This window comes from Quercus suber, unplaced genomic scaffold, assembly GCF_002906115.3.
Source record: "Quercus suber isolate HL8 unplaced genomic scaffold, Cork oak 2.0 scaffold_109, whole genome shotgun sequence".
Taxonomy (NCBI): domain Eukaryota; kingdom Viridiplantae; phylum Streptophyta; class Magnoliopsida; order Fagales; family Fagaceae; genus Quercus; species Quercus suber.
Genome location: NW_027069574.1, coordinates 552,962 through 579,746, shown reverse-complemented (window position 1 = coordinate 579,746; position 26,785 = coordinate 552,962). Strand labels below are relative to the sequence as shown.

Genomic DNA, 26,785 nt, shown 5'->3' with positions numbered 1-26,785 from the left:
CAAGCTATAAATAGAAGAATTGTGTAAGGGAAAGGGTTTGGCAATTCTGGAGAGAAGAAAGAAGAAAATAAGAGGGAGAGAAAGAGCACAGGCGAGACCCGGGGAATGAGTAACACTGAGGAGAGTGGCATGGGTATTCATTGGAATTAAAGGGAGATATAGAGTGATTTGAGGTAGAACTACCCGTAGTAAGAAACACTAAGCCCACTATACAAATAAATTGTGAGTCCAATTCTAAGCCCAATCCGCATAGTAGAAATAGTAGAATTTCGGTACGCACAATACATAAAATTTCTTTCCTTTTCACTGGTTCCCTCAATTTGAAATCTGCATGTCATTAATAACCATATTACTATACAAAAGAGTTTATGAGTACATTTTATCTACACTAAATATTGAATTCCCATTAAGCAGGAGTACAAAAGTGAAGAACTATACAGAAAATGCTAACAAAAAAAAAAAGAGACTTCTTTCAGCTTCAAGAGTTACAATCCTAAGACCACACATTCCATCAGCACAGTCAGTCTTCGACAGATTGATCACTTCCCCCTACCCTATTTAATTTAGCAAAAAGGGGGAGCAAAAAAGGAGTGAACATCCTAAGATCACTCATTCTAATACTCTATACAAGAATCAGCATTCAATGCTACTCATTACATTTGACCCACAAACTTGAGTACTTTTGTGAAGAGGAAGCAAAGTTGCTCCCCAAAAACCTATTTTAAAATATGCTTAAAGTTGTTCCCTACAATAAGGATGTACTCATGGGATTTGCAAAGAAATGCTCGCGAATATCAAATTTTTTCTTGCTGAGTTTGCTTCCAAGGAGGGTACCAAGAATGCCTGGGGGCACATTGGATGTAGCTTGATACATCTTCTTTACATGGAGGTGTTTATCCAGAAACATCAACTCCAACAATTTTCTACAGCTCTGTAAGAAATTTAGACCTTGCATTAGCATTTATTCACAAAGAAAGAGCAGGTAGTAGTCCATATATGAGCAAATTCATGAAATGACTAGTGTAGCTGATAATCCCCTTGTGGAGAGTGGAGACAATATTATTTATAAAAAGATTTATTAGATTGGTTTGGCAAGGGACTAATATTTTCCAAACAACATTTATTGCATAGTCAGGATAATTTAAGCATTCTAGACTTTTTAACATTTTCAATGTAAACCTTTACAAATAGGGTATTGAAAGCTTACCTGGGGGTTCAATATATCCACCATCTGACGGATAATGTCATCCTAACAAAAAAGATGGAAAAAGAAAAGTAAGTGAACATCAAAAGATACCAAAAGAAGCGGCAGGCTCAAGCTTGACAGGACAAGTCAGACCAAGGTAGTTCAAATCTCTAAATAGGGAAACTAACTATTTCTAACTAAAAATGAGGTACAGCAACTTTACAGGAAATCGATGATATATGGGTGGTAAACCTGACTAAGCCCTAGATGAAACAGAACCGTTTCTTGATGAAGTACAAATAACTCATTTCAACATCCCGCGCATGCTGATTGACTGGGCAGATCAACAGAAGTTATAAGTGAAGCAAAGGGCAATTGATTACTTTTTTTTAGCCTCTGGTAGAAAAAGAAATAAAATCCTATACGGATGAGCCACAGAAGCCTCCTACAGCAGACACCACTCAGCCGCTTCATTATAGACCACTTTAAAAAATTTAAAGCATTTTGCAAAAACACTTTCTTTGTGAAAAAAATACTTTTTGAAATCAGAAGTTTTTCGACCACCATATGCTAATTGAAATTTGAAAGCTTAAAAAAAACTCCTTCAGTTAAACTTTTCTTTTTATAAAAGCCACCTGTTGACCTAGAAGAAGGCAGCAAAGCATGTTTTTACAAACCATGAAAAAAATTTATAAACAAAAGCGTGAATTTAGAAAGGCATTTACCTCTAATATCCCTGGATTTTGCATCACAATTCCAAGAACACGGCGTCGAACTCCCTTGTAAACCATATTGTTAACAGTCCCGTCTCCATTAATCCAAGGCAATATTGGCATGCATAATTCACCAGAAGAGATTAAAGAGGCTTCATCCTCTTTTTCACCATTAGGTAAAACAGTTTTTTGAAGCAAATTGCTTGTTTGATTTTCATTTGAGGGCTCAGTAACCTCTTCAGGTAGATTAAGAATCGTCACTTTGTGCTGATTGTCAACACTCGAGCCTGTTTTTCTTTTTAAATTTGCATCAACAATGACATGATTTTCTGGCAGGACAATCAAGTGACTGTCGTCACTTCTTCCAAAAGACTTGGTTGATGAAGGTGGTTTAACATTATCACAAAAACTGGACTTTGAAGTCAAAAAATACTTGGAACGATATAGAGAATCAACAACACGAACAGAATCATAACCATTGACCTGCATAAAAAAGCAAAAACACATTTGAGGCAATTGTAATACGTGGTATAAATCAGATATGTAGTTGGAGTATTGAATCACATGTTTAAACTTCTTCCGGTCTGACTCAAACTAGCTAAAGCTAACGCTAGCACTCAGTTGGAACTTGAAAAAAGAGTCTGTAAAGTTCATGACAAAATTCTTTTGATGTTCATTATCTTTTTTCCTCTTCCACCGAAAGGCTCAGTCACAGGTTGGAGGTGGAAACAAATTCAGCAAAACTCAACAAGAACCATCATTACTCTGCTCATAAACTCAAAATCCCAAAGAGTCAAAATGTGGTACCATTTGCATGTCATTTTAGCATCGAATTCTTATGAACTTCGAGTACTAATAACATTGCATCTAACTCTGATGAACTTCTAGTACTAATAACATTAATCAGGATAATAAGAATATAGAGCACATATGAGATGTTGACATTGGAGATGCCATATGAGGGGATGCAAAGAGGCAGAGCTCACCACCCAACCCATGCATGTGGCATTGTACCACTGCACTGCAGGTGCATCACAAGCAAATGTTCAATATTCATAATTTTCAATGGCTAAATCTTTAGAAAATCTAACCTTTAAGGCTCGGTGAAATGCTTGTAGCACGTCAATGATAAGTTCAGGAATCCTTTCTCCTAAAATAGAACAAGAATAATCAATCCAGTAGAACATACCCATGAATATCATTTTCCTGGACTGAAAGCAGAAAATGATAAGGCTAAGGAATAGCATCATATACCTGGCGTATTAATGAATTGGGAAACTTCTTCCATGCTCAAACCTTGGTCACCAGCCTTCTGAATAGCAGCATAAACAGTCCCAAAAACCTCAGGATGGATGGGATTTGCTTCTTCCAGATCAGAAGGTATTGACATCAAATATTCAGCAAAGCTTGCCATAGCTTCCCAAGGTGACCCACCATGATTCCTGGCTATAGGCACAACAGCATCTGAACTAAGAATTTCCTTCATGTGGTCAACACAAGGTGAACTACTGCTCTGACCAAACGAAATGTTGGATTGATCATTCCCATCGAGCAAAAGTTGTTCACAAGTATAGTTGGTCCCATCTTTAAACAATTCTATAACATTGGCTCTAGAAAATGTTGCACGATGTATGGATACCATGATCCCTGGAAAACCTTTTTCTCTGCGAATTTCTCCCTCACTTGCCGTTAAGGATTTCTGTTTCTTAGCCTTATCATCGGTACAAGATTCATTGTTATCATTTTTACGTTTCAAGCTTCTTGGATCTTCAGCCTCTCCAACTCCTTCATCTGGCAAGTGCGGAGAAATGGACAGTTCACCTGAAGAAACTAGAGCAAACAAATGGAAAATGTCCCCACACTGTAAATCTTCGGTAAGATTTATCCCCCCCTCCATAAGATCTTTTTCTCTTTCCTGGAGCCAACTATTAAATTTAGCAGCTCTCTTTTCAGTATCGGTTGGAAATTTTGACCTAGAAACACCATGCAAGAAATGTTGTGAAAGTTCAAAAGGTTGAGTACCGTTACCCCCAACCTGCCAAAACATGAAAGTTTGGGATAAGAAGGCAATATTCATTGAAAGATCATATATGAGATTAGTAGAAATGTAAAAGGGATAGAGAAGCTGTTGGAAAAGGATGTTTATATGAACAGAACCACAAATGAGTTTCATTTTAAAAAACAAAAAACAAAGAACGTAATATTTTGAAAAAATAATTTATACACACACACACATCAGATAACCAAAGATCAAGACATCTCAAATTGAATTATTAAACCCAAGACATCAGATAAACAAAGAAGGCAAAATTCATAGAAAGCTCAAATTGAGAGGTTCCACGTCATCAAAAATTATTAAACCCAAGGCAAGTGAACAAAGAAATAATGTACTGAATTCAAATGCTGTCTCCGATGTGTGTGTGTGTGTGAGAGAGAGAGAGACAGAGACAGAGAGAGAACATAGCAATACTCTGCTCTTAAGTAAACCAACAACACATGGAAAATCCATTCAACATGAGCCCAATTATCTTCTAACACATCGAAAGCTTTTTGTAGCTTTTGAAACCAACCATTTAAGACATCAACAGCAAGCTTTGTTAGAAGGCAAAGCTACTTGAAGACTAGAACTGCAGATCTTACTGAAGGGAAGTATGAAGATTGTGGAGCTTCACAGATATGAGCTGAAATGATGGTCTGTCTATTCTATTTCTATTGCAAGTAGAAACCTTGTGTAAGCAATAAAAATTGAGAAAAGGGGTCAAGACTGCAGCAAATATTGTCAAACTGATACTCAATAAAGTCCAGAACATGTTTGCCTACAACCTAATAACTGACGACATAGCCAATGGTTCCAACAGTCAACATGCTCATTACATGATCAAGTAAATACCAAATCAATAGACAAAATAGCCAAATAAATTGAAACATGCATAAAACCCAATTAAGAATGTGGTTTTATGTTGATAAAGGAAATGCCAAACTTTGTCTAACACTACACTGAGTTTACATCCCAATATTATGTCATATATGCAGGTTTGCTAAAAGTCAGTCACAAATGGTACTGAAACTGATTGGGACTCTTTTTATTGGTCAAATTTTTAATGATAAGTTACACACCTAATGGATTTTGAACACACAATCTCATCCTCTATCCATTCTTATGGAAGAAGAAAGTGCCATTTTAACCAAAGCTCATTGGTTTTTATTGGTAATTTATATGTACAGCTCTTAAACTCACAACACACCCTTCACCCTTTTCTTAGGGAGGGAGGAGTTTCCATGTGAGCTAGAGCAAGTTGTCTTGACACTGTGAGAGTTGAACCCAACCATGAGCTCCGACACTGAGTCATATTCAGAAATCAGGAATGCAACAATGCAACTGTGAATGATATCTGCTAAACCCTAGCAAGTTGATATCACATTCTCATACTTATAGGAACTGGTCTAACCTGGAAATCGAAACAGCTGAACCCTGAACCAGACACCTTCAGTTAGATATTCTTAAAGACTATATCTACACTTTTCAGTCAAATCTAGGCCAACCTAACTGAAGAGGTAGGTTTGACATTAGGTATGATTGCGGCACAGGTGAAGAGGTAAAACATGGTCAAAAAATTAATTTCTTGAAAAAAATTGAACTTGTGACTTAAAGCATGAAGTGCAAGGTTAGTAGCAACAGGCTGGTACACGTCTATGTTTTTTTTAATTTTTAAATCATGCTTTATTTACACCCAACAAAAAATATATGCTTACAAAACAGCAGTTCACTAGTATCCAATGGTTGAAATGGTAAACAACTCCCTTGGTCCATTCAAAGTACAGTATGGTTTTATAACCATGCACATGGCATGAATCTTGGTTTAAACCATATATAAAACAGACATAGTGCTTCAGCTACTGCACTTATTATAGCCAAATGAGGATATCAAGTGGATTGAAATCAATACAAGAGATACAACGGTATGAAAGCATTTCCAAGAAGCTAGATGAGGTGACGCAGATAGAAGGCAAGGTGAGGGAAAAATCAACTAGGTTATTCCATAATGTACAAAAGAGACCAACAACATAACCAGCAAGCAGGAGTGTTTTTTTGAATGATGTGGAACCTCACCAAGGCAAGCAGGAGTGCTTGATAATATTTGAATGAGCTGCAAGGATAAGAAGAAGACCCAAAAGAACATGGGTTTAATTAAGTATACGGTTTGAAGGAGGGTGAGGCACTGCATGCTTATCTCCCTAGTACCACAACATTGACTTGACAATTTACCACTCTAAGACCTCAATCCACATGCGTAGACCATTAACATAGAATGCATGGAATCAAAGAACTAGAAAAACATAACTTACCATGATTTTATTATCTCTAAGGAAGTTAAAAGCTGCAAAAAGATCATGCTGTGAGTAACGCCGTAAAATTTCTGCCAGCAGATTTGGCACCTCTGCTGCTGTTGAGGTACTTAAAAAGACAAGCTTAAATAGCTCTACAGCATTGGAAACAGCCAATGACTCATATACTTGTCTACTAACATTGACCCCTTCATTCAAAAGCTTAATAAACTTCTGATTAAGGCGGCGACGTGATTTTTTGGCATTTATTTTTTGTAGAATCCCACCATTGTTCTCAACATCCTGACAAGAACTGTTTGATGCAACCAATTCAGATTCCTGAGAGTCCTGCAAACAAAAATATATATTATTGCCTGCCAACTTAAAAAAGTACTCAAAACCATGACTGTAAGGATGAAGCAGATATTGAGATATATGCTCAGCAAGGGGACCCACAGCCTAGGGGAGAGTTCAGAAAAGGGCAGATGATATGCAGTAGTCACGTGGACATCAATGCTACACGCATTGTGGTGAAGCTCAGTTAATGAAAAGGCTCCTCTTAGCCCTAGAATTTACTGGAGCTAAAATGGATAACACTCACACAGAGAACAACCAGATTGATTTATTCAATCACATTGACCAAACATTAGAGCTAACTAAATGTGTCAGCCCATGCTGAACCTTCTCTCTCTTTTTTTACACAACAATACTAAGAGGAAGCTCCAAAGGCAGTGCAATCCAAGTATGAGGTTGATCTCTCAAATGAGAGATTTTGGAAGTAATTAACATGTAAGATAAATAAAAGAAAAAGAAAATTTTGGGAGCATTACATTTGCAGATTCAACTCTTCTGGAGGCCTCCAGTTTACCCATCCTCTTGTACCACATAACCTCATCAAGGTCTGCCTTTAGACTTTCATCATCAAAATCATACCACGGTTTTTCCTCAAGACCTGTCTCTCGAGTATGTTCATCAACATTGGAAAAATTCCTCTCAAGACCTTCCACTGATAAACTTTGCACAAGCATTCCACAAGCATCTTTCTTTAGTGACCTGTTCTGGGTTTTCTCCAGGTGTTTAGCGTACCGCGCACCAAGCACATTACAGAGCCTCATTACAGCTTTTCTAAATATTCTGTTCCTGTTCAGCAATGCCATTCTTCTCTTACAGGTAACTGGAGGTGCTGGAAGGTCAGGAAGCGAAGACCAATCTGTGCGATGATATTTTGCCCCACGAACTACACGGTGTCTTACATATTGGATCACCAATTGCCTAAAAGGAAGATACTGATTTAGGAGAATTACACAGAAAAAAAACAATACCACTTAGGTAAGAATATAATTCTATCATCACATAAATCAAATAAACAATAGACCCAACCAAAGCATACATGCATAATATAAATTCTGCATGTCAGGTAATTTTGACAAATTTATTTTTTCTTTAATTTTTTATAACTAATAATATTTTATTGAAAGAGCATATTACTTCATGTTCTCGATGAACACAAAGAATATTAAAAAATTACAATTGACAAATTTAATTTGGATAAGTATCATGTTCTTTATCTTCTCAGTAACAATAGCACTGGGTCAACTTAGCATGAAATTTTCTACATGAGATTCAATAATCCCCATGCCTTTCTAATACGGTTGACCATACTGCTATGCTTTTTCCCAGATTCTTTAATTGTAGCTTTTTTAAAGCTTGCTTCTAGGATAAACTTTGACATTTCCCAGATTCTTTTCAGGAGATTGTTCTTATAGCCAACAAATAATACTTCATATATCCAAATTGCTTTACCTGTCAGCTTCATCTGTCCATGAAAACCTTCTTTGACGAGTTGGATTCATCTTTGAAACAGCACACTGACTAATAAAGGAATAGCACTCCTCATCTTCACTTTGTCCTGGCTCCTCCTCACTTTTGAGATGATCATCCTCCTGAACAGTTTGCAAATGAATGTTATGCTCTCCTGGATAAGTGACCAAAAGATCTTTTTCTCCCATACATTGGTTAACAGTATCAGGCAATCCATCAAATCTCTGCTTGTCCAACTGTCCAGTTTCTGCATCAACTCTGGCGTGCTTTGTTGACCTCGCTACTGGAGATCTTTCCCCTCTCCAAGAAGATGAATTGCGTTTCCTTCTTAGCGGTTGGGACTCATCCCCTTTACCCTGAAATCTATTAAGTCGTTGTTGGCGCTTATCATAATACACACGAAGCACCTGCAATTGGTATCCAAAGAGACAAATAGGCATCATATTTAAACAAATGCCAACCAAAAACACAACAAATATTGGTCTCGAAACATCATTGAGTAAAGGAAAAAAGTGCAAAAATAAATATAAGCAAATATCATTGGAGACTATCATAATACACACAAAACACCTGCAAGTGATATTCAAAGAGAACCAGGCATCATATTTAAAAGAGGGCGAACAAGAAACACCATTGAGTAAATTGACAAAAGAAGTGCAAAAATAAATATAAACAAATAAATAGAACAGTAGAACTTTTTTTGATAAGTAAATAGAACAGTAGAACTTTTTTTGATAAGTAAATAGAACAGTAGAACTATTTACAAAATAAATATATAAACAAATGATTCTGTGGTTTGTACAAGAAAAAGACCAAAGAAAAAGTAGAGTGATGACCATAATTCTAACCAGTAAATAGGACCAGAAAGTTTTTTTTTTTTTTTTAGTTAAAAGAAAAAAAGTTATTTCCAAACTCAAATGTAGACTTGCATAAGTTAGTATGTGAATTAGGCAAGAACAGGAAAGAAATTGATCATTCAAGCAAATGTACTATCCTAAAACTTTACGGATAGATAGATAAAATCTTAATTAAAAAAAAAAAAAAAAACAGATAGATAGATAAAGATGTATCACCTCAAAAGAATCAAAAGCCACTGGATCTGTTCAAAACATATAAACTACCTAATAAGTGCTCAAAGAAAATATTTTTTATTTCTTTATTTTAAATCCAAGTTCCAAGCAGATGTGATTCCATTAAAGTCTCCTCTTGAAGATGCCTGCTCTTAGATATTATATTATATTATAAAATCATAATTTTGCATTAATTTAAAAAAAATAAATAAAAAGGGATAGATAGGATAGGATTTGAAACCAATAGCGTTCACTCCATGATAAATGATGATTGCTCTTTATTGTCAGGCCAAGACACCAATTGGTTCTTTTTTTTGTTCATGTAAATAGGATTCAAACTCAGGTTCTTGAGAACATAAGACTTCACCAATTGAGTTAAATAGAACCCACTTATAGATATAGATTAAATTTAAAAAATTTCATCAAATGATAGGTAAGGCCACATTTGACTTCAATTAATTAAGCAAAATAGGAAGGGCGTTCAAAGGGATGGAGATAGGTCTCTTGTCAAAATCTTATATTGATGACATAAATCATTTCAAGCTTTTATAAATAAATAAATATATATATATATATATATATAAACTTTTTAATTGATAGTCCCTTCTTCCTTCTTATTTTAGATTTTGGAAGATAAATTAAGGAGCGGATTCAATGGAAACATGGGCATTCACTTAAATTAAAACAGACCAAATAACTCCATTATGAACAAATTACATGACTTTTGGAATTCCGGATATTTCAGTTATTATATAATACCAAGAGTACATCAACCTATTAAATAGCCTGTTGTACATATGATCTGCCTTCTCTTTTCTTTTTCTTTTTTCCTGTTGGGGTGGGGGGGAGGGGGTGTTGGTTTGGGGGGGGAGTAACAAGGATCTGCTTAATGGTATTATGTCAATTTGCCATAAAGGTAAAAAGAGAAAATATGGAATCATGCAAGCAAACAAGAAGACAGTCTAACCTGCTCTAAGGTCAGATTAAGTTCCTTTGCAATCTTCTCACAATCTTTATATGAAATTTTTTCACTCATATCATCCTGCACCACACGATTTAAGAGCTCTGCACGTTGATCAGCTGTCATAACCCGGACTGAGGCCCATGACCGGAATAGGAAAACCTGTAAAAGATAAGGTTTAAACAGTAGTCTTTTTGATGGGTACTTCATATACCTTGCAATCCTAAAGATTAAAAACAGAAGCTGACTGCACAAATCGAAGGATATATATGATTAAACTAGTCGTGTGCATATTTTAGCTCAGAAATGATAGCATGAATATTTAAGTTTGTGGTGAATGAATTTGAAATCATTCCAAGTGGACAAACTTAGAAAACATTACCCCAAGTGCATACCTCATGAACAGCAGATCCAGGGAATGCAAGCAAAGCAGATCTTGGATCAGCAGCAGCATAGCAATACTCCAAAGTTTGCCAATACTCATTAACAGTGGCTCTACTTGACAGGATAAAGTCATGTCTCATTCGTGGGCGAAGATCAAGATCTATAAAACTTAAAGATGTAGCATATTTTGAGAGTGGTTCCTCTATGTAAGGCTTAAGCTCCATTGCATGTGTATAAGTGACATGTGGTACCTCGACTCCTTTTAAATGTCCATCAGTTATCATCCGAATCAGCTGCATCAACGAATAAGCTATTAGGCAAAAAACATCAATATACTATGTTATAAGAGCATAATATAATTGTTTTAAAAGAACACCCTAATCCAAAATGACATTTCTGCAGCTAGAGCTGTCAATAGAATGGTCATAATCTGAATAAACCAGACTAAGAGTTAATATTTGATCGGGTTCAAAACCATATACACTCATATAGGTATTTGCATCTCCCTTAATCAGCATTGCATCTCTTTATAGCTCCAAAGCATAATTACACAGAGATGATTAGTATAATACTATAGTAAACAATGTCAAACTATAATGTCCTTCTATGCCTAATAAATCTAATGATTAAACACAGTCAAATAAATTATTTTAAGTCAAAAAGTCTTAAGAGCAGCTTGCAATATCCTTCTCTTATAAAAACACAAAATGGTGAAGTCCCAATCAAATGAAGCTTCCAAACTGCAATAATAAAGGCAACTGATGTGAAAGAAAAACTATATTACGTTCCTCAATCTAAGAATGCACTTATTGATATGTCAGTTGCATGATGGGCTGTGACCCCACCCCCATAGTTTAATTTCTACAGCATGACCTTCGAAATTAAGTATGCAACGGTGGTTCAGTTTAAATAGATATTTGAAAGGATGGATAACACTAACATGAAGAAAGTATTTTAAACATGACCAAGTAATTATACCTTCAACCGTTGTAAAATGTCAATAACCAATGAAATCCTTCCAGTAGCATGAGTATCCATTAGTTGCTTGTACTCCTCAGCAGGAATATCAGAGAGAAGCAATCCCATCTTACACTTCTCAATCATATCATCAAACTTTTGAGTGGTCCCCACAACTTGTAAGAACAGCTCAACTGGCATGGCCTTAATTGCCGCTTCTAGAGAAAACAATTTGCTATTAGTCTGCAAGCTACTCATTTCATAGACATGCTTTCCAGATGATAAAGCATCATTAGAACCAGCTGCACTAAACAGGTAATCCCACAGAAAGCAATGCAGCAGCTTTGCGCGAACCATTTTAGCCAAGACAAATCCATTAGCACGCATGGATTCTGATCTAACAGCTCGGACATCAGAACCTACATGGTTCTGAATCCTCTGAACACCCTTCAATACAGGAACTATTCCATCATTTTTCACCCGAGATGAACCCTGGCCACGACTTTGCATTTCAAAAGACCTATGTCTATCATGAATTTCAGCAAGTAGCTCAGGAGATAAACTTTGAATAGATGGGTGCAGAACCACCCGGGTGATACGGCTACGGCCAAAATTTGTGATAACAGGAGAATTGATGACCATGCATTTGCAATGCCCTTGCTGCTGAAGTTTATTAAGAATTCGGTCAATGGTCTTCCTGTCAGCCGTTGTGGACTTGTCCTTCTCAAGACTCACCAGCCACTTAAACAACTCACCTCTCAGAATGAATTTCTCCTCCTGAACAAGAAGATTGGCACATTAGTTATAGTTGTCGAACTACAGAACGGTAAATAAAAAATCCCACCCCTCCCCCTCCCCCCGTGAAAAGAAACCATTCAGAAATGGATGGTGAAAAACACCTGTAACCGTTCAAGTATTCTTTGCTCCCTTCGAGCGCTATCTGCAGTCAAAGGCAGGCATGGATACCTCTGAAATGATCCAGAAGTAAGTGGCTTCAAGGCAGCAGGAGGTGGTGTTTCTGATGAATCAACATTTGTTTCCAACTCTGTGCTCACTATATTAAGTTCTCCACCAGAAACTGTATCTCTTGGCTCAAAGAGTGGGTTGCTAGGACAGATGAGCATATGGTTAGAATCACCATCCCCAGGCGACCCATGAGAAAGTTCAGTATCAATTTGTCGATTTATGATCTTTCCAGGACTAACAACATCACCTTCTGAAGTTGATGGATCATGCTCTGAACAGATTAGAGCTGATTCCTTAGAAGCATCTAAATTGCCAACATGTATATTGGAGAATTTATTTTCATCAAGAACATCTTTTGATTTATTCAGAAATGCATTAGCAGATTCAGGACCAAAATTCCCAGGTGTCCAAACGCGATATATCATACATTTTTTATGGTTTTCTGCCTGCAGATTCATTCCAAATCTAGAGAACATATTAACTAGTCGGTTATAGTTCTTTTTGTTGTCAATCCCAAGCCTCTTGCAGACCTGTTTTAGCAAAGATGAATATGCAAGAAAATTAGTGGTTGAAATGCAACATTTATGTATTTGAAGGGATACATCACACAAAGCAAGCTCTAGAAAAAGCACCATTGAAGTGGATATCTATAATTGTATATGTACCACAACAGGATTATTTTACAGAAAATCCAACCAGACTCATGCTCTATTGGTAACTGGCAAACAGGCATTTAAGTTTCACATTGCTGGACAAAACAGGAATAACTAAATTAAAGGAAGTGTGGCCCATAAGACCGCTAAAGCATGCACGTTGGATTTGTGTGCGTGTCTAGGTGTTGTATAATTGTATTCATTGGATCCCCAAACCTAGGTCACAAAGTCCTACAATATCAGTAACCACTACAGAAGAAACTGCTTCCATGTACCATAGCAAATATGGCATAAGCACTTTATTTCAGGTATCCTCTATAAAACCTTTTAGCAAACAAGTAACATGTACTTGTTGGAACACTTGCGAAATCTTATATCAAGGTCCTATTATTATATTCTCCTCTTATAAGACCTAAGATGTCATAGGGTGGGATTAAAAATCTTTTAAACTTGAGGTACTTATTGATTAAACCAAAGCATGAGACCAATGTAATTGGGGGAGCGTGGGTAGACATGCATAGGAGTGTTAAATTACTTTTTTTTTTTTTTAAATCTGTTTGATAAGTAAGTTCTGGTCCCAAGAAAAGGGGGTAGAGGAAATTCTAACTATTGACCTCTGCTTCATGAAGCTTGGTCCCCAGCCAATTGTGTGACCCCTTCAAGGGTATCAATGTTAAAAAACCTTGAGGAAATATTAGCAAAAAGAAGAGTAAAATAAACTATAGGAGCAACATCAATATGAAACATGTGAAGACATAAATTAATAAGCACACCTCCATCACAGTCAAGCCCTCCGATCCAGCTGCATCAATCATGTCATAAATTTGATGCTCAATGGGAAGCTCTACAAGTTGCTCAGTGATTTGACGTTGCTTTCCAAATTTCACCTGCTGTTCTTCCTCAAAATCATCATCTCCACATCCATGAGTATTTGGTCCAAACTGCTTTGGAGAAAATGTTTTCACCAAACGCAGGCAAGCCTCAACCTGACAAAAAAAAATCTTAATGACCATGATCAAACCTAAGAATGTATACATTCCAAACTCCTCTGAGCAAAAAAGGCAGATTTTGCACATCAAAACAATAATAACCCTAACAAAATAAAAAAGAGCACAAAAATTAGATTCAGAAAAGGGTGCAAAAACTAATAGTAGAGATAGGTTTGAAAGGGGGAAAATGCAATTTAAATTCAAGGGAATACAATATCTGAACAAGCAATCACATAGATACAATATTCATAAAGAGATTTTTTAAGCCTACCTTCCCATTTACTTTAGCATCAAACTGCTCCACAATATGTGCATCTTTCAACTTGTCGCAAATCTGGCAGCACATTGTGCAGGGAACTATATGGTCAAAACAATCACAGGTAACAAGCAAGTAAAAATAACTAATCCAAATAATAGATAAAAAGTTTAGCTAAAATTTACTCTTCTCCAATCTTTATGCCCTGAAGGACCACAATAACCAAGATCCTTTTTTATATCTGATACAACAAGAACCTTCAATAGAAGAATAGAATGAAAGAATATCAGCATATGCAATAGAAACTATAAAGTAAATTAAGTAATTGGAGAGATCAATCATGTGAATAAAATTCACCTTGTCAGCGGCGGCTTCCAGTTTATCACATACAGCTTTCATTGCCGGTACATAATCCCTCACATGTACATCCTCTTTTACACATTTTCCATAAAAACCACCACCACTTGTATCATTTTCATCTGCATTCCCTATACTCTCTGTGGTCTGTTCTTCCTTGGTAATCTCAATTTTTTGTTGGGAGCCCAATTGTTTTGCATAGCGATACAAGTACATTATATTGGTGATCACACATGGACTGTTTTTCAGATCCCCTTCATTGGAAGCTTCTTTCGTTCTTACAACTGCAGACTGCCTCACAATCAGTCCTTGACATTCAAGGTTCCTCACTATATAAAACAAGTTCTTCCCTTCAATGCCAAATTCCTTGCCAAGTTGATTTTGTGTAATCCCATTTGCTCTGCAAGTACCCAATGTGTTTAATAATCATTCATCATCCTAAGTAACCAACCAACATTGTTCTCTCATTTTAATAAAACAAATACAAAAATCAACTAAGTCGATTAGCACAACAAAATATAGCCATTTCATTGTAAACACACAATCATCAAAGTCAATTGCAATTGCTTCAAAGCTTCCACTTTTGAGAGAAACACAGGTACACACGAACTTTTGGCCCTACTTCAACTAGTTCAAATATATCATAAAATGAAGATTGAAAGAATCCAAAGGTGCCATTTTGTGGAAGAAATTTTGGCATTTGCAGCTTAAAAAAAAAAAAAAAAATTGCCACCAGAACCACAACATTACACAAAAACTAACTTCCTCATAAACCATTAACACATCAAAAAATTTCCCATTCATTATAAAACAAACACACACACACACCATCTAATTGAGCTGCACTCAAAAAAACCCACTTCACATTCAAGCACATATTCTTTTTTTTTTTTTTTTTTTTTTTTTGATAGGTAAGAAGAAATATATTCAAGAAAATTGCTAGATGCAAAATAGCATCAGCAAAACAGAAGTACAAAAAAGAAAGGAAAGCAAAAACATAAAATACAAAGAAAGAGAGCTAAGGAAAAGAGGAAGAGAGTCACTAGATGTGAGTCCCCAAGCCCTAGCCCAAATCAAAAAGGGAACTAGAAAAGAGAGCAAGCATTTGGTCCTCGGATCTATCCAAATCCTCAAATGTCCGTCGATCGCGTTCCATCCAAATACACCACATCAAACACAACAGAACTAAGTTCCAGATGTAAGAGGAATGCTTCCCCAACCGATTCCACCAACTAAATAGAAAATCTGACACCGTACGAGAAGGAACCCATGAAATCCCAAAAATCCTAAAGACAAAACACCACAGCCGATGAGCTTTTCCACAATGTAAGAACAAATGATCCACTGTCTCACCACAGCAATGACACATAATGCACTAGTCAACAAAGTCAAAACCCCTGAGCCGCAAGTTATCTCCCATGAGGATCCTATCCCATGCGGCTGTCCACACAAAGAAAGAGACACGTCAGGGTGCCTTAACGTTCTAAATGCCTTTCCAAGGAAAAACAACAGAAGAAGAACCATGTAACTTATGGTAAAAAGAACAGATAGTAAAATCCCCGTTTTTTGTCAACTTCTATTTCAAACGATCACCCTCAGTCCCTGAAGGAAAATTGGATGCTAAGAGACGTAGGAACTCATCCACCACATCTGCCTCCCAATCATTAGGACCTCGATTAAAGCGAACATCCCAAATTCTCCTATCCCCTATCCCTTGACGTATCAAAGAAGATTGTACGGAAGCCTCTCTGTTTGCAACAAAATTGTAGAAGACTGGAAAAGCCAAATTGAGAGAAAGATCTCCACATCACCTATCTTTCCATAATTTCACTCTATCCCCCACTCCAACCTTATACTGGAAATTTTTATTAAAAACCTCCCAACCCATCCGAATACTTCTCCACAAACCACAACCATGGCCACCCCTTCCTAACTTAGAGGTCCACACCCCCCCCCCCCCGAATCTTCCCCAAATTTCAAAGCTACCACCCTCCTTCAAAGCCTATTCTCCTCGACCCCGAAACACCAAAGCCACTTTCCTAGTAAAACTTTATTGAAAGTGGTCAATTTCCTAATACCCAAGCCTCCTTTGGCCTTAGGCATGCACACCTTATTCCAACCCAATAAATAAGTCTTAGGGTCTCCCCACAAGAAATCCCTTTGCAGCTTCTCAATTTTGTTAGCCACATGTGTAGGGATGGTGAAAAGAGATAAAAAAAATAAGTGGGGAGGCTAGATAGCGTGCTGTTAAGCAATGTCAGCCTACCACCTTTTGATAAATACAATTTCTTCCAACTTGCTAGCTTCCATTCAATTTTTTCCAAAATAGGGTTCCAAATAGAGGGGGACATATGGGACGCCCCCAACGGCATACCAAGGTAAGTCATTGGCAAGGCCCCAACCCTACAACCCAAAATCTCTGCCAAAACATCCACATTATTTACGTCCCCTATAGGCACCATTTCACTTTTAGCTACGTTAACCTTCAAACCAATCACAGCCTGAAAACAAAGTAGCAGCAGTCGAACATGAAGGACTTGCTCCACCTCTGCATCACAAAACAAGATCGTGTCATCTGCAAAAAGCAGATGTGACACACATTCCCATCTACCCCTCCTACCATCCACCCTAAAGCCACTGAGTAAACCTACCCCCTCCATTCTCTTCACCATCCTACTAAACACTTTTATCATAACTAAAAATAGTAAGGGAGACAATGGATCCCCTTGTCTCAAACCTCTAGAGCTAACAAAAAAGTCAGCTGGGGACCCGTTGACCAACACAGAAAACTGCACCATAGAAATACAGGTTTGAATCCAGCTACACCATTTCTCCCCAAAGCCCATTTTCTTCAACAACTTCAGAAAAGCCTCCCAATTCACATTGTCGTAAGCTTTCTCAATATCTAACTTACAAATCACCCCTGGAATCTTACTCTTCAATCTGCTATCAACACACTCATTGGCAATGAGAACTGAATCGAGGATCTACCTACCTCCCACAAAACTATTATGAGATTTAGATATCAATTGATCTAACACCACTTTCAATCTATTTGCCAGAAACTTGGCCAAGATTTTATACAGACTCCCCACCAAACTAATAGGCCTGAAATCACGAATGTTGGAGGCATCATTCTTCTTAGGAATCAAAGCTATAAAGGTAGCATTAAGAGATTTCTCAAACTTGCAGTGTTGAAAGAACTCTTCAAAGACTGCTAAAACATCTCTTTCTACTACTCTCCAACAATGATGAAAAAAGGCCATAGAAAAGCCATCTGGACCTAGAGCTTTATCCCCTTCCATATTTTTTTTTGTTTTTATATTCAATAAAACCACATAAAAACAAAAACTTTATGGCTTAACTAGACCAAAAACTAACTTCCCCATAAGTCCATTAACACATTAAAAAAATAACCATTTATTAAAAAACACACAGACACACCATCTAATTGAGCTACATTCAAAAAAACCCAATTCATAGAAATTTTAGCATTTGCATCCTAAAAATTTTAAATTTTCACCAGAACCACACTATATTTCCACCCCATAACTCCATTACTAAAGAAAAAGGAAAAATACCCAGTTCAATAAACACACAAACGCACAAATATCATCTGAATTGAGCTACACTCAAAAATACCCACTTCACATTCAATCACATATTCAATAAAACAACATAAAAACAAAAACTTTATGGCTTAACTAGACCACAAAAACTAACTTCCCCCCATAAGTCCATTAACACATCAACAAAGTATCCATTTATTATAAATACACAGACACACCATCTAATTGAGCTACATTCAAAAACACCCAATTCATATAAATTTTAGAATTTGCATACTAAAAATTTAAAATTTTCAGACAAAATTGTCACCAGAACCGACACTATATTTCCACCCCATAACTCCATTACTAAAGAAAAAGGAAAAATACCCAGTTGATATAAACACACACACACACACACACACATCATCCGAATTGAGCTAGACTCAAAAACACCCACTTCACATTCAATCACATATTCAACAAAAACCACAACTTTAACCAAGTAAAAACTAAAAAGAAAAAACTTTACAGCTAAACTAAAACATACCTAGCAATAGCAAGTCGTTCAAGGGCACGCCTTTGTGGTGAAGACATGTTGGCATTGGCGGATTGGATATTGTAGAGCCCAACAAAGTTGTCCCTCAAGTGCTCTTTAGCAAAAACCTTCAAATTCAGCTTCTGGGCATCTTCAAAAGACTGAATTGAAGGGTCAGAGGGAGAGTACGAGACATTGTGAGCCTGGAATTGGAGGGTTGGGACGCTTAAGAGCCTGACCCAGACGGCCTTTTTCACTCCTGGTGAGAGATCAAGATTGAAGGAAGAGAGTAGAGGGCTGAGCTTGGTGTAAAGGGTTGGGAGAGTGACACCGTTTTGGCCCTGTGAACAGATTTCTTCAAGGGCAGAGTTGAGGATTGAGTCCATTGAAAATATATAGAGAGAACATGTAGGAGAAAAAGAGTGTGTTTTTATTTCATTGAATCAATGAAATGTTGAGGTTGATGATGGTGTGGTTTGGTGTTAATGGCGGGACGAGTAGCGAAGGATTTGGCAGAAATAAAAACTGTATTTTCTAACATTTTTTTTTTTTTTTGATCCCATGTATTTTCTAACTTCTTCTAAAACAAAAACAAAAAACTGTGAATCATTGATGTTTGGGTTTGGGGGGAAGGACATGAGATGAGATGAGTGGGCTTTGATTTTGGGTTGGTGTGGCTCTGGCAAATTTGGGTTTAGGCCAGGCCTTGTGTCAAAAGGTCCAAAAAAAAAGGTTTTCTGAAAATGCTGAGTCAGAGAAGACTTCCAACTCTCCTAAAAGTCCCCCAAAAAAGGCCTTATTATCGCACAAAATAAGAAATTAGGCCTATAACGTATAATGATCTCAAGCTTTGAGATCCTTTTGTTTTGTTGTTTAAGTTCTACCATTCTACTAGGGGTTTTTTTTTTTTTTTTTTTAACCCATATTTTTTTTCAGAATTTTGGGACATTTTATCAAAATTCTGTATTATTCATATTTTTTGTCAAGAAAAGTATATAGGCAAAACTTTATTCCTTAAGTTCCTCTCTTAAAATTCAGTCACGTGACAATAATTAACTAAAAAAATAGTTCTATTTCATGAGAAAAAAGTTATGTAACTGAATTTTAAAAGGCAAATATAAAGAATAGCACCTAAATACTATATCTAAATTTTGTCCAAAATATATTATATTATAAATCCTATAATTAATGAGATGCAAGTTTAGCTCAACTAGTAAAATCTCTAATGGTTGATTAAGAGATCTGAAAAATATCAAGCTTGCACCGATGCTAAAGGAATGCAATATCAAGGGTATTACTTGATTATTAAACAATAACTGTAATGTTTTTCTGTTTTTAGCTTGGAGTAATGATATGAAGACCTACGGACATAATTTAAGAAAGATTGTGCATGTTTTCTCTTGAATTGCATATGTCATATGAATATCTGCGCTCTTAGCTTGTAGGGAGGGCTATTTGCTCTGTCCCCATCATTCAAGCAACAAATACGACTTATTCAGCTAAAAGAAAAAATTGCTTCCTTCATCAAACCATAAGGTAATTGCATTGTTCCTCACGCCGCCGGGGGGGGGGGGGGGGGGGGGGGGGGGTGGGGGTTGGTAACCCAATTAATTTTCTTATTGAACGGCAATTGTTGGAAAAATATGTTTCCAATTGACTTGGAAAAATATGTTTTTCTGAGTGAACGCAATTGGCCATTGCTTTTGTTTAAGGTTAAGGACATATTAGAAAAACGAGAATTGTTTTGTTTAATGTCAAGGCCGATTTAGTAACATCATGTCCATTGACAACGAAAGATCCAATGACATATTTTTTTTATTTCTTCAATTCATATAGTCAGTTAAGGTTAATTTAAATCCATTGATAGCAACTCATATTTTCTACAAAACTAATAGTGATATATATCTTCAGAGATTGTTGACTTCAGGAAACTTTTGAATCACATGCCTCATCCAAGGATGAAACACTGCTTCAGCCTTCAAGGAAGCAAACATGTACTGATGCACTAACGAGTTAAGTGGATATGTGCCAAACTATAACAAGATTTTGTGCGCCTTTTTTTCTTTTTTTCTTTTTTTTTACATTGATAGTTGATGTTTTTGTTAGAAACATCAGGAAGTGCTAGTTAAATGGCAAAAAATTTGACATGGATTTGTGCGATTTAAAACTTGGACCAATCGAATTTTTTATCCTTTTTTTTTCTTCAGAAATATATATTTTTAACTTTGAACATATAGATAGGATGGGTCATTGTTATGATAGAATCTAAAATGATGTTTGCTGTATCAACAAAAAAAAAAAATTTGATGTTTGCTTGATTGAAATCCTAAATTACCAAAAATAAAATGAAAATAATAGTTAGTTAGTTAGTTAGTTATTAATGATCTTTGTAGCTAAATACTTCTCTTAGTTTAAAATTCATTTTGTGTTCAATCATTCTCATTCCCCACATAACATCTAACATAAGAAAGAAGCAAATTATGATAGTAGAAACATCATTTTAATTATTAACAAATTACGTCAATAATCATAAAGAAATTCATATCATTAGACTTGTGGAGAGTTATCTCATTCATAATTGTCTACAAAGCGATATTCCATAGTTAATGGGATCATGAGAAAGTTTATAGACATACAAAAATTTGGCAAAAATTTTCACACTTGTTAATGTGATAAATTGTAAGTAGTAGGTAAAAAAGTAATATCAAGAATGAATTCAAATAAAAATCAATATAAATTTGTTAACTCAACTATTGTGAAATTTATAGTGCCTGTAGCATTGTTCTTGTGATCACGTGTCTACAGATCCCACAAGTTACAAAAACACCCTTTTTTTTAATGGGGGAAAAAAAGTATGAAAGGCCGACTAAAATGGCTTTCTTATGTAGGCATTACTATAGTAACATCTAAGTTGCTAAGAGCATCCACAGCCGGAAATTTCATCCTATCCTATTTTAACATCCCAAAAAGCTACTTTATCAATTATACAATACCATTTTACAATTCACTTAACAACCCAACTTTTATATTTCTATTCAATACATTAAAATAATATATCTACACAATAAAATATATATATTTGCAATAATAATCTCTCTCTCTCTCTCTCTCTCTCTCTCTCTCTCTCTCTCTCTCTCTCTCTCCGCCATGAACAAACCCAAAACCCCAAACAACCACCATCAAAACCCCATAACCCCACCACTGCTGCACCCACTCAACCTCTCTCTTTTATATTTTTTTCTCAAAAACTCAGGCAGAGAGAGAGAGAGAGATAGATGGAATCACAATCTTTCATAGAAACCATGAAAACCCAACTTTTCTGCCATCCTTAAACAGCCACAGCTCAAACAGTAGCACCAATAGCAGTGGCAATGGACTCCAACAACAACAACAGCAACAGCAACCCACACCACCTCCAACTCCACCATCATTTCCACACCAAGCAACAAAACCCATCACCAGATCCGAATCCACCAACCCTTACCTGACTACCTTTGTCCAAGTAGACAGTTCCTCCTTCAAACAAGTAGTCCAAATGCTCACCGAATCCTTCGAGAATGCAACTCCCACGCAACCCACCCACGGCAAACCCACGACAAACCCAAACAAGATGCTACTGTAGAGGTGCCATAGCAACCCCAGGCCATGGTATGGTGGCTATGGGGTTTTGAGTCTGAAGAGAGGAGAGGATCCGGATCCAGCAAAATGAGAGAGAGAAGGAAGATAGAGAAAAGAAAAGAAATAATGAGAGAGAGAGGAGAGAGAACATTGGTCGAATAAAAAGGATGAGAGAGACAATTAAAAAAATGATTTTTAGAAATGCAATTGTGTTATAGTAGCATCTTAAAACTTTTTACAATTCTGAATGTTTACAAGTTCCAGTGCTGGGTGATTTTAGGCTCCGAATGGTAAAATATATCAAGAAATCGGATATGAGAGGCCGACTGCGGATGCTCTAAGTTTGATCATGCAAGTAGGAAACCAGTGAACCATAACTGTTTCCTAAGCCCCACAATTACACTAGTGGACATTGCCTCTTAGCCTTACGCATGAAGCTTTTCTTAAGCGTTTCCATTGCAGGAATTTGAATGTAGGACATCCAACTCTTAAACCATTTGGGAGTAGGCCCAATAACCACTAGATCACCACCCTCCATGATACATGTTACAAGATACAATCTCTAGACTTATTGCCAACACAAACGACAGTCGTTTCATTTCTTGATGGACAAAACTAATCAGTAATCACTGCCAAACCTCAGATCAAACGGCCTATAATATGGTCCTCAAACCCCCAATGAATGGCCAGGATTATCTCAGAGGACAATCCCACGTGGCCATCCCACGTTTGTATCACAATCATATCCACAACGCAACACAACACACACAAACAAAACATGTCCTGTGTGCTGTGTCTTGCACAACATACAAATCTTTCCTCACCACCAGACAATGAATGGACCGCAAGTACTGCAGCTATGAAGTAAACGAGGACCTGAACCAAGACTCAGGAAAAAAAAATATCTCTATTTTACTCTCTTATATTAAACAGCCTTACAAAAAGACACACAGAGAGATAGAGAGAGAGAGTACTGTCAATCAAATCTTTGCACAAACTCTCTCTCAAGTCTCTCTCTGTTTTCTTCATGATTTCAGGGCCTCCTTCTTCTATCTGCTCAGACCAAGATTTGATTCCCTTCCCATATTTTACTTTCTCCACAAAAGTCTCATTTTTACCTTCTCCTCAGAAAAATTCTGACTTTCTCTCCTTCTGTTCAAACTCTCTGTCCCCTGAAATGGTACATGCTTTCAAGGTAATCCATTTTTCTTTTTGTTCTTTTTCATTATGGGAATTTTCTTTGATATTCTTTATTGTGGGATTTATGAGTTTGTGTTTTTTCTCTATCTGGGTTAAAGAAAAAAAAATTTTCTTGAATTTCCAATGCTTTTGTTTTGTTTTGCTTTTTCTAGTTTAATATTTCTTAATGGATAATTCTCAAACCACTTGTTTTCCTTTTTTGCCACTTGTGATTAATTTGAATGTCTCTCTATATATAAACAATTGCTTGTTTTGCAGTGTACAATTTGAACATCTGGGTATCATTTCTGTAGCAAAATAGAAGATTTATGCAATAATAATTATTATTATTAATCTTGTTGTAAATTTAACGTAATTTAATCATTTTTTTTAAATTGTTTTCTTGGCTGAAGACTTTTCTTCTAGCATTGACTTGGTGGTCATCCAGATTCTTCTCCATTCAAAATCAGCAACTTGGGATTTATTTATTTATTTTTTTGATAAAACAAACAGAAAAAGTCTGCTTTTTTTTCTTCTTTTTTTTTTTGGAAAAAGGGCTTGCTTTTACGTTACAAACTAATGCCCATGTCTGGATTTTCTACTTCAATCATTTTATGTTGACTCTTATGCTCCATTTTTCTAACCAACTGTTTGGTTGTTGAGAAACTAAGGAAATAAAATTAGGCAAGAAATTTTGAGTGTTTGGTTTATGTTGGTTCCACTGGAATTACATATTATATATATGAAACAAGCCAAATTCCTCTTAGGCAGAGCTGGGTGGGATATTTTGTTTCAATGGAATTCTGGGTACTAGAAAAAAGCAAGGTTTGAATTTTTTACTTTAACATACTTTTTTTAGTTTCCTGCATTTTCTAAGAAACCAAACAGAGGTTAAGATTTCATAGTCTCTCATGTTTGCATTTGAGTTCTTCTCTCTCCCTTGGACATTAATGGTGTTTCCAATGCAGGGCTGGGGCTGGTTTTGATTGAATTGAAGTGTAATTGAAATGGATGGTGATATTTTTTCAAGCATAGGAAGTACAGCACAAGTAGATGGTAAGGTTTTGCAGACATTTCAGAAGAGCTTTGGGCAAGTCCAGCACATTTTAGACCAGAACAGGCTGCTAATCAATGAGATTAACCAGAATCATGAATCGAAAATCCCCGATAACTTGAGCCGAAATGTGGGATTGATTAGAGAGCTTAATAACAATATTAGAAGGGTGGTTGATCTCTATGCTGATCTTTCAAGCTCAGTTACCAAGTCAGTGGATGTTTCATCAGAAGCAGACTCAGGTGGGAGTTTCAAATCCAATGGAAAAGCCAGCCAGAAGAGAATTAGATCCGGGTAATTGATCTAATGAAGATTTCTTTCGTATAGATTCTGCACACTTTCATTGTGGAATAAGAATGAGTATTTTAGTACCAGAAGCAAAGGATTTGATGATATTGTGTAACTCTTCCTATGTTAGTTATAATGTATTTGAGGCCTTTTGCTTCTGTTTAATTCTCACAGTTACCATTGAAATAACATTTTTTTACAAAATTGTTATTGTAATTCTGTGTGACTATGGTAACTTATTGGAATCAAACAGGCTTCTGTTATTAAAAATCTTCAAGTTTGAGGTCTGTAATAATAAATGCTGGGTAGTTCAATATTCCTTTATCCATTTACTTGGTTTTTACCTTGTCGGTTGTACATAAATCTTAAAACACTGTTATTATTACACTATTATTATTATTTTATACTAAAAAAAAAATGCTTCACTAATTAAAAAAAAAAATGCAATTCAAGAATTAATTTATTATGTTGTTGAAGTAATACCAGGTATATTTATTTTTACATATTTTAAGTTTATTTTGTAGTAAAACTAAACAGCTTAATCATTTTTCTTTTTGGAAAAATCATCCGTACTTTGTGTGATCATCAAGTATGGTTAGCAAAACCTTAGTTTTGAGTGGTTGTCATTAATTGAAGTTTGAACCAATAGCATATGCTGTTGAACTTAAACCAATTAACTTCATTGTTACATTTTGTAAGTATCTTTTGTAATAAAACTAGTAACAACTTTATCATTTTTCCTTTGGAAAATTTCATCCCTACTTTGAGTGACCATCAAGTATGATTAACAAAACCTTACTTTGAATGGTTAATTGTCATTAATTGAAGTTTGGACCAATAGCAGATGACTTCCACAAAAATTTAGATTATCATAATGGCTTAAATATGGTTTTTGGAACTTTTGGTATTTATAACTATATTTCACCACTAGTTTTCTTATCCATGATCTGCTTTTGATGGGGACTTTCAACGAACCACTTTATTCTTTTCCCATGTTTGTCAAAAGAGATTCCATGTAGTGTCCTTACTCTCACCTTTAGTTGTGAATTGTAGTGGAGGTTGGAATATACAGTCTTTTAACACCCCCTCTATTTAGCAAAGATCTATATGTTTATGACCTCCTATATATCACTAACTTGCTTTATGTCACTGTGAAGAACTAGAAACATGCAAGTCTATAAAGACCCTTGAGAATTATTAGACTTTTGGGCTGAAAGAGACAAATTGAGAAAGCAAAATTTGAGTGAAATGTTTTTGTTTTTATCTGAGCACCACAAGTTTGGAATCTCATGTGGTGGATTGGTATCCTTTTGACTGATATTTTGTCCCAATTACTGGCATTCTCTTCAGTCTTGAATATTCTTAATTTTAAAATGATCCATTGAGAAAATTGGGATTAAAAAAAAATTTAAAGAAAGCTCATAATACAGCACTTGAAGAGACAAAAATATGGTTACACAGCAGAAAAAGGGCCCAGTAAAATTTTGAAGAGATGGGAATTGGCAGAAATTGCTTGTCCTTTATTTGGGTTATTTCATTTACTTCTTCTGTCTCTCATTAATTTCGTATTCCTCTGAAGTTTTTAATGTTGGAAAAAATTTTGCTTTAAAACTTTGCATTTTTAACACACAATTTGATGGTGGTACCCCTGTTGGTGGACCCTGTAACTTTGGTTTTATCTCTTTTGTTTTTTTCTTAGAAGCACTTATATCCTTTCTAGATTTAGTTGGAAGACCCATGTGGATGATTGCTTTACATGGTTAGTGCTTTCTTGTTTGTCCCCCCCTTCTCTAGTTCTCCAAAAAGAAAAAAGAAAAAAAAAATCTGGTTTAGAATTTGACCTAGGTATTAATCTAAGAGGGGTTGGATTAATTTTTTTGCTAATTTATTGAAAGTATGTAAAATTATAGGTGCATGTATT

At 35.9% G+C, this 26,785-nt stretch overlaps 2 protein-coding genes across 3 annotated transcripts; one reads left to right on the top strand and one right to left on the bottom strand.

Moving 5' to 3' along the window:
- Window positions 1-282: 282 nt before the first annotated feature.
- On the bottom strand, window positions 283-19,308 carry LOC112003595 (uncharacterized). The gene is made up of 17 exons (XM_024035806.2): window positions 18,738-19,308; window positions 14,640-15,039; window positions 14,468-14,539; window positions 14,298-14,360; window positions 13,811-14,023; window positions 12,318-12,914; window positions 11,440-12,195; window positions 10,473-10,754; window positions 10,084-10,239; window positions 8,029-8,453; window positions 7,056-7,497; window positions 6,247-6,573; window positions 3,154-3,934; window positions 2,991-3,049; window positions 1,912-2,382; window positions 1,208-1,249; window positions 283-931 (listed from the first exon to the last, which is right to left on the bottom strand). Exons 1-17 carry the CDS (start codon window positions 19,109-19,111, stop codon window positions 746-748), a joined length of 5,646 nt encoding a protein of 1,881 aa, XP_023891574.1. The 5' UTR covers window positions 19,112-19,308; the 3' UTR covers window positions 283-745.
- Window positions 19,309-23,158: 3,850 nt separating this feature from the next.
- Window positions 23,159-25,180, top strand: LOC112003594 (protein ELF4-LIKE 4). 2 transcript variants are annotated; one of them, XM_065775318.1, is made up of 2 exons: window positions 23,159-23,538; window positions 24,491-25,180. In XM_065775318.1, exon 2 carries the CDS (start codon window positions 24,530-24,532, stop codon window positions 24,872-24,874), a length of 345 nt encoding a protein of 114 aa, XP_065631390.1. In that variant the 5' UTR covers window positions 23,159-23,538; window positions 24,491-24,529; the 3' UTR covers window positions 24,875-25,180. The 2 variants fall into 2 exon arrangements, with proteins under 2 accessions (XP_065631390.1, XP_023891573.1); XM_024035805.2 differs by lacking the exon at window positions 23,159-23,538 and adding an exon at window positions 24,214-24,347.
- The last annotated feature ends 1,605 nt before the right edge of the window (window positions 25,181-26,785 follow it).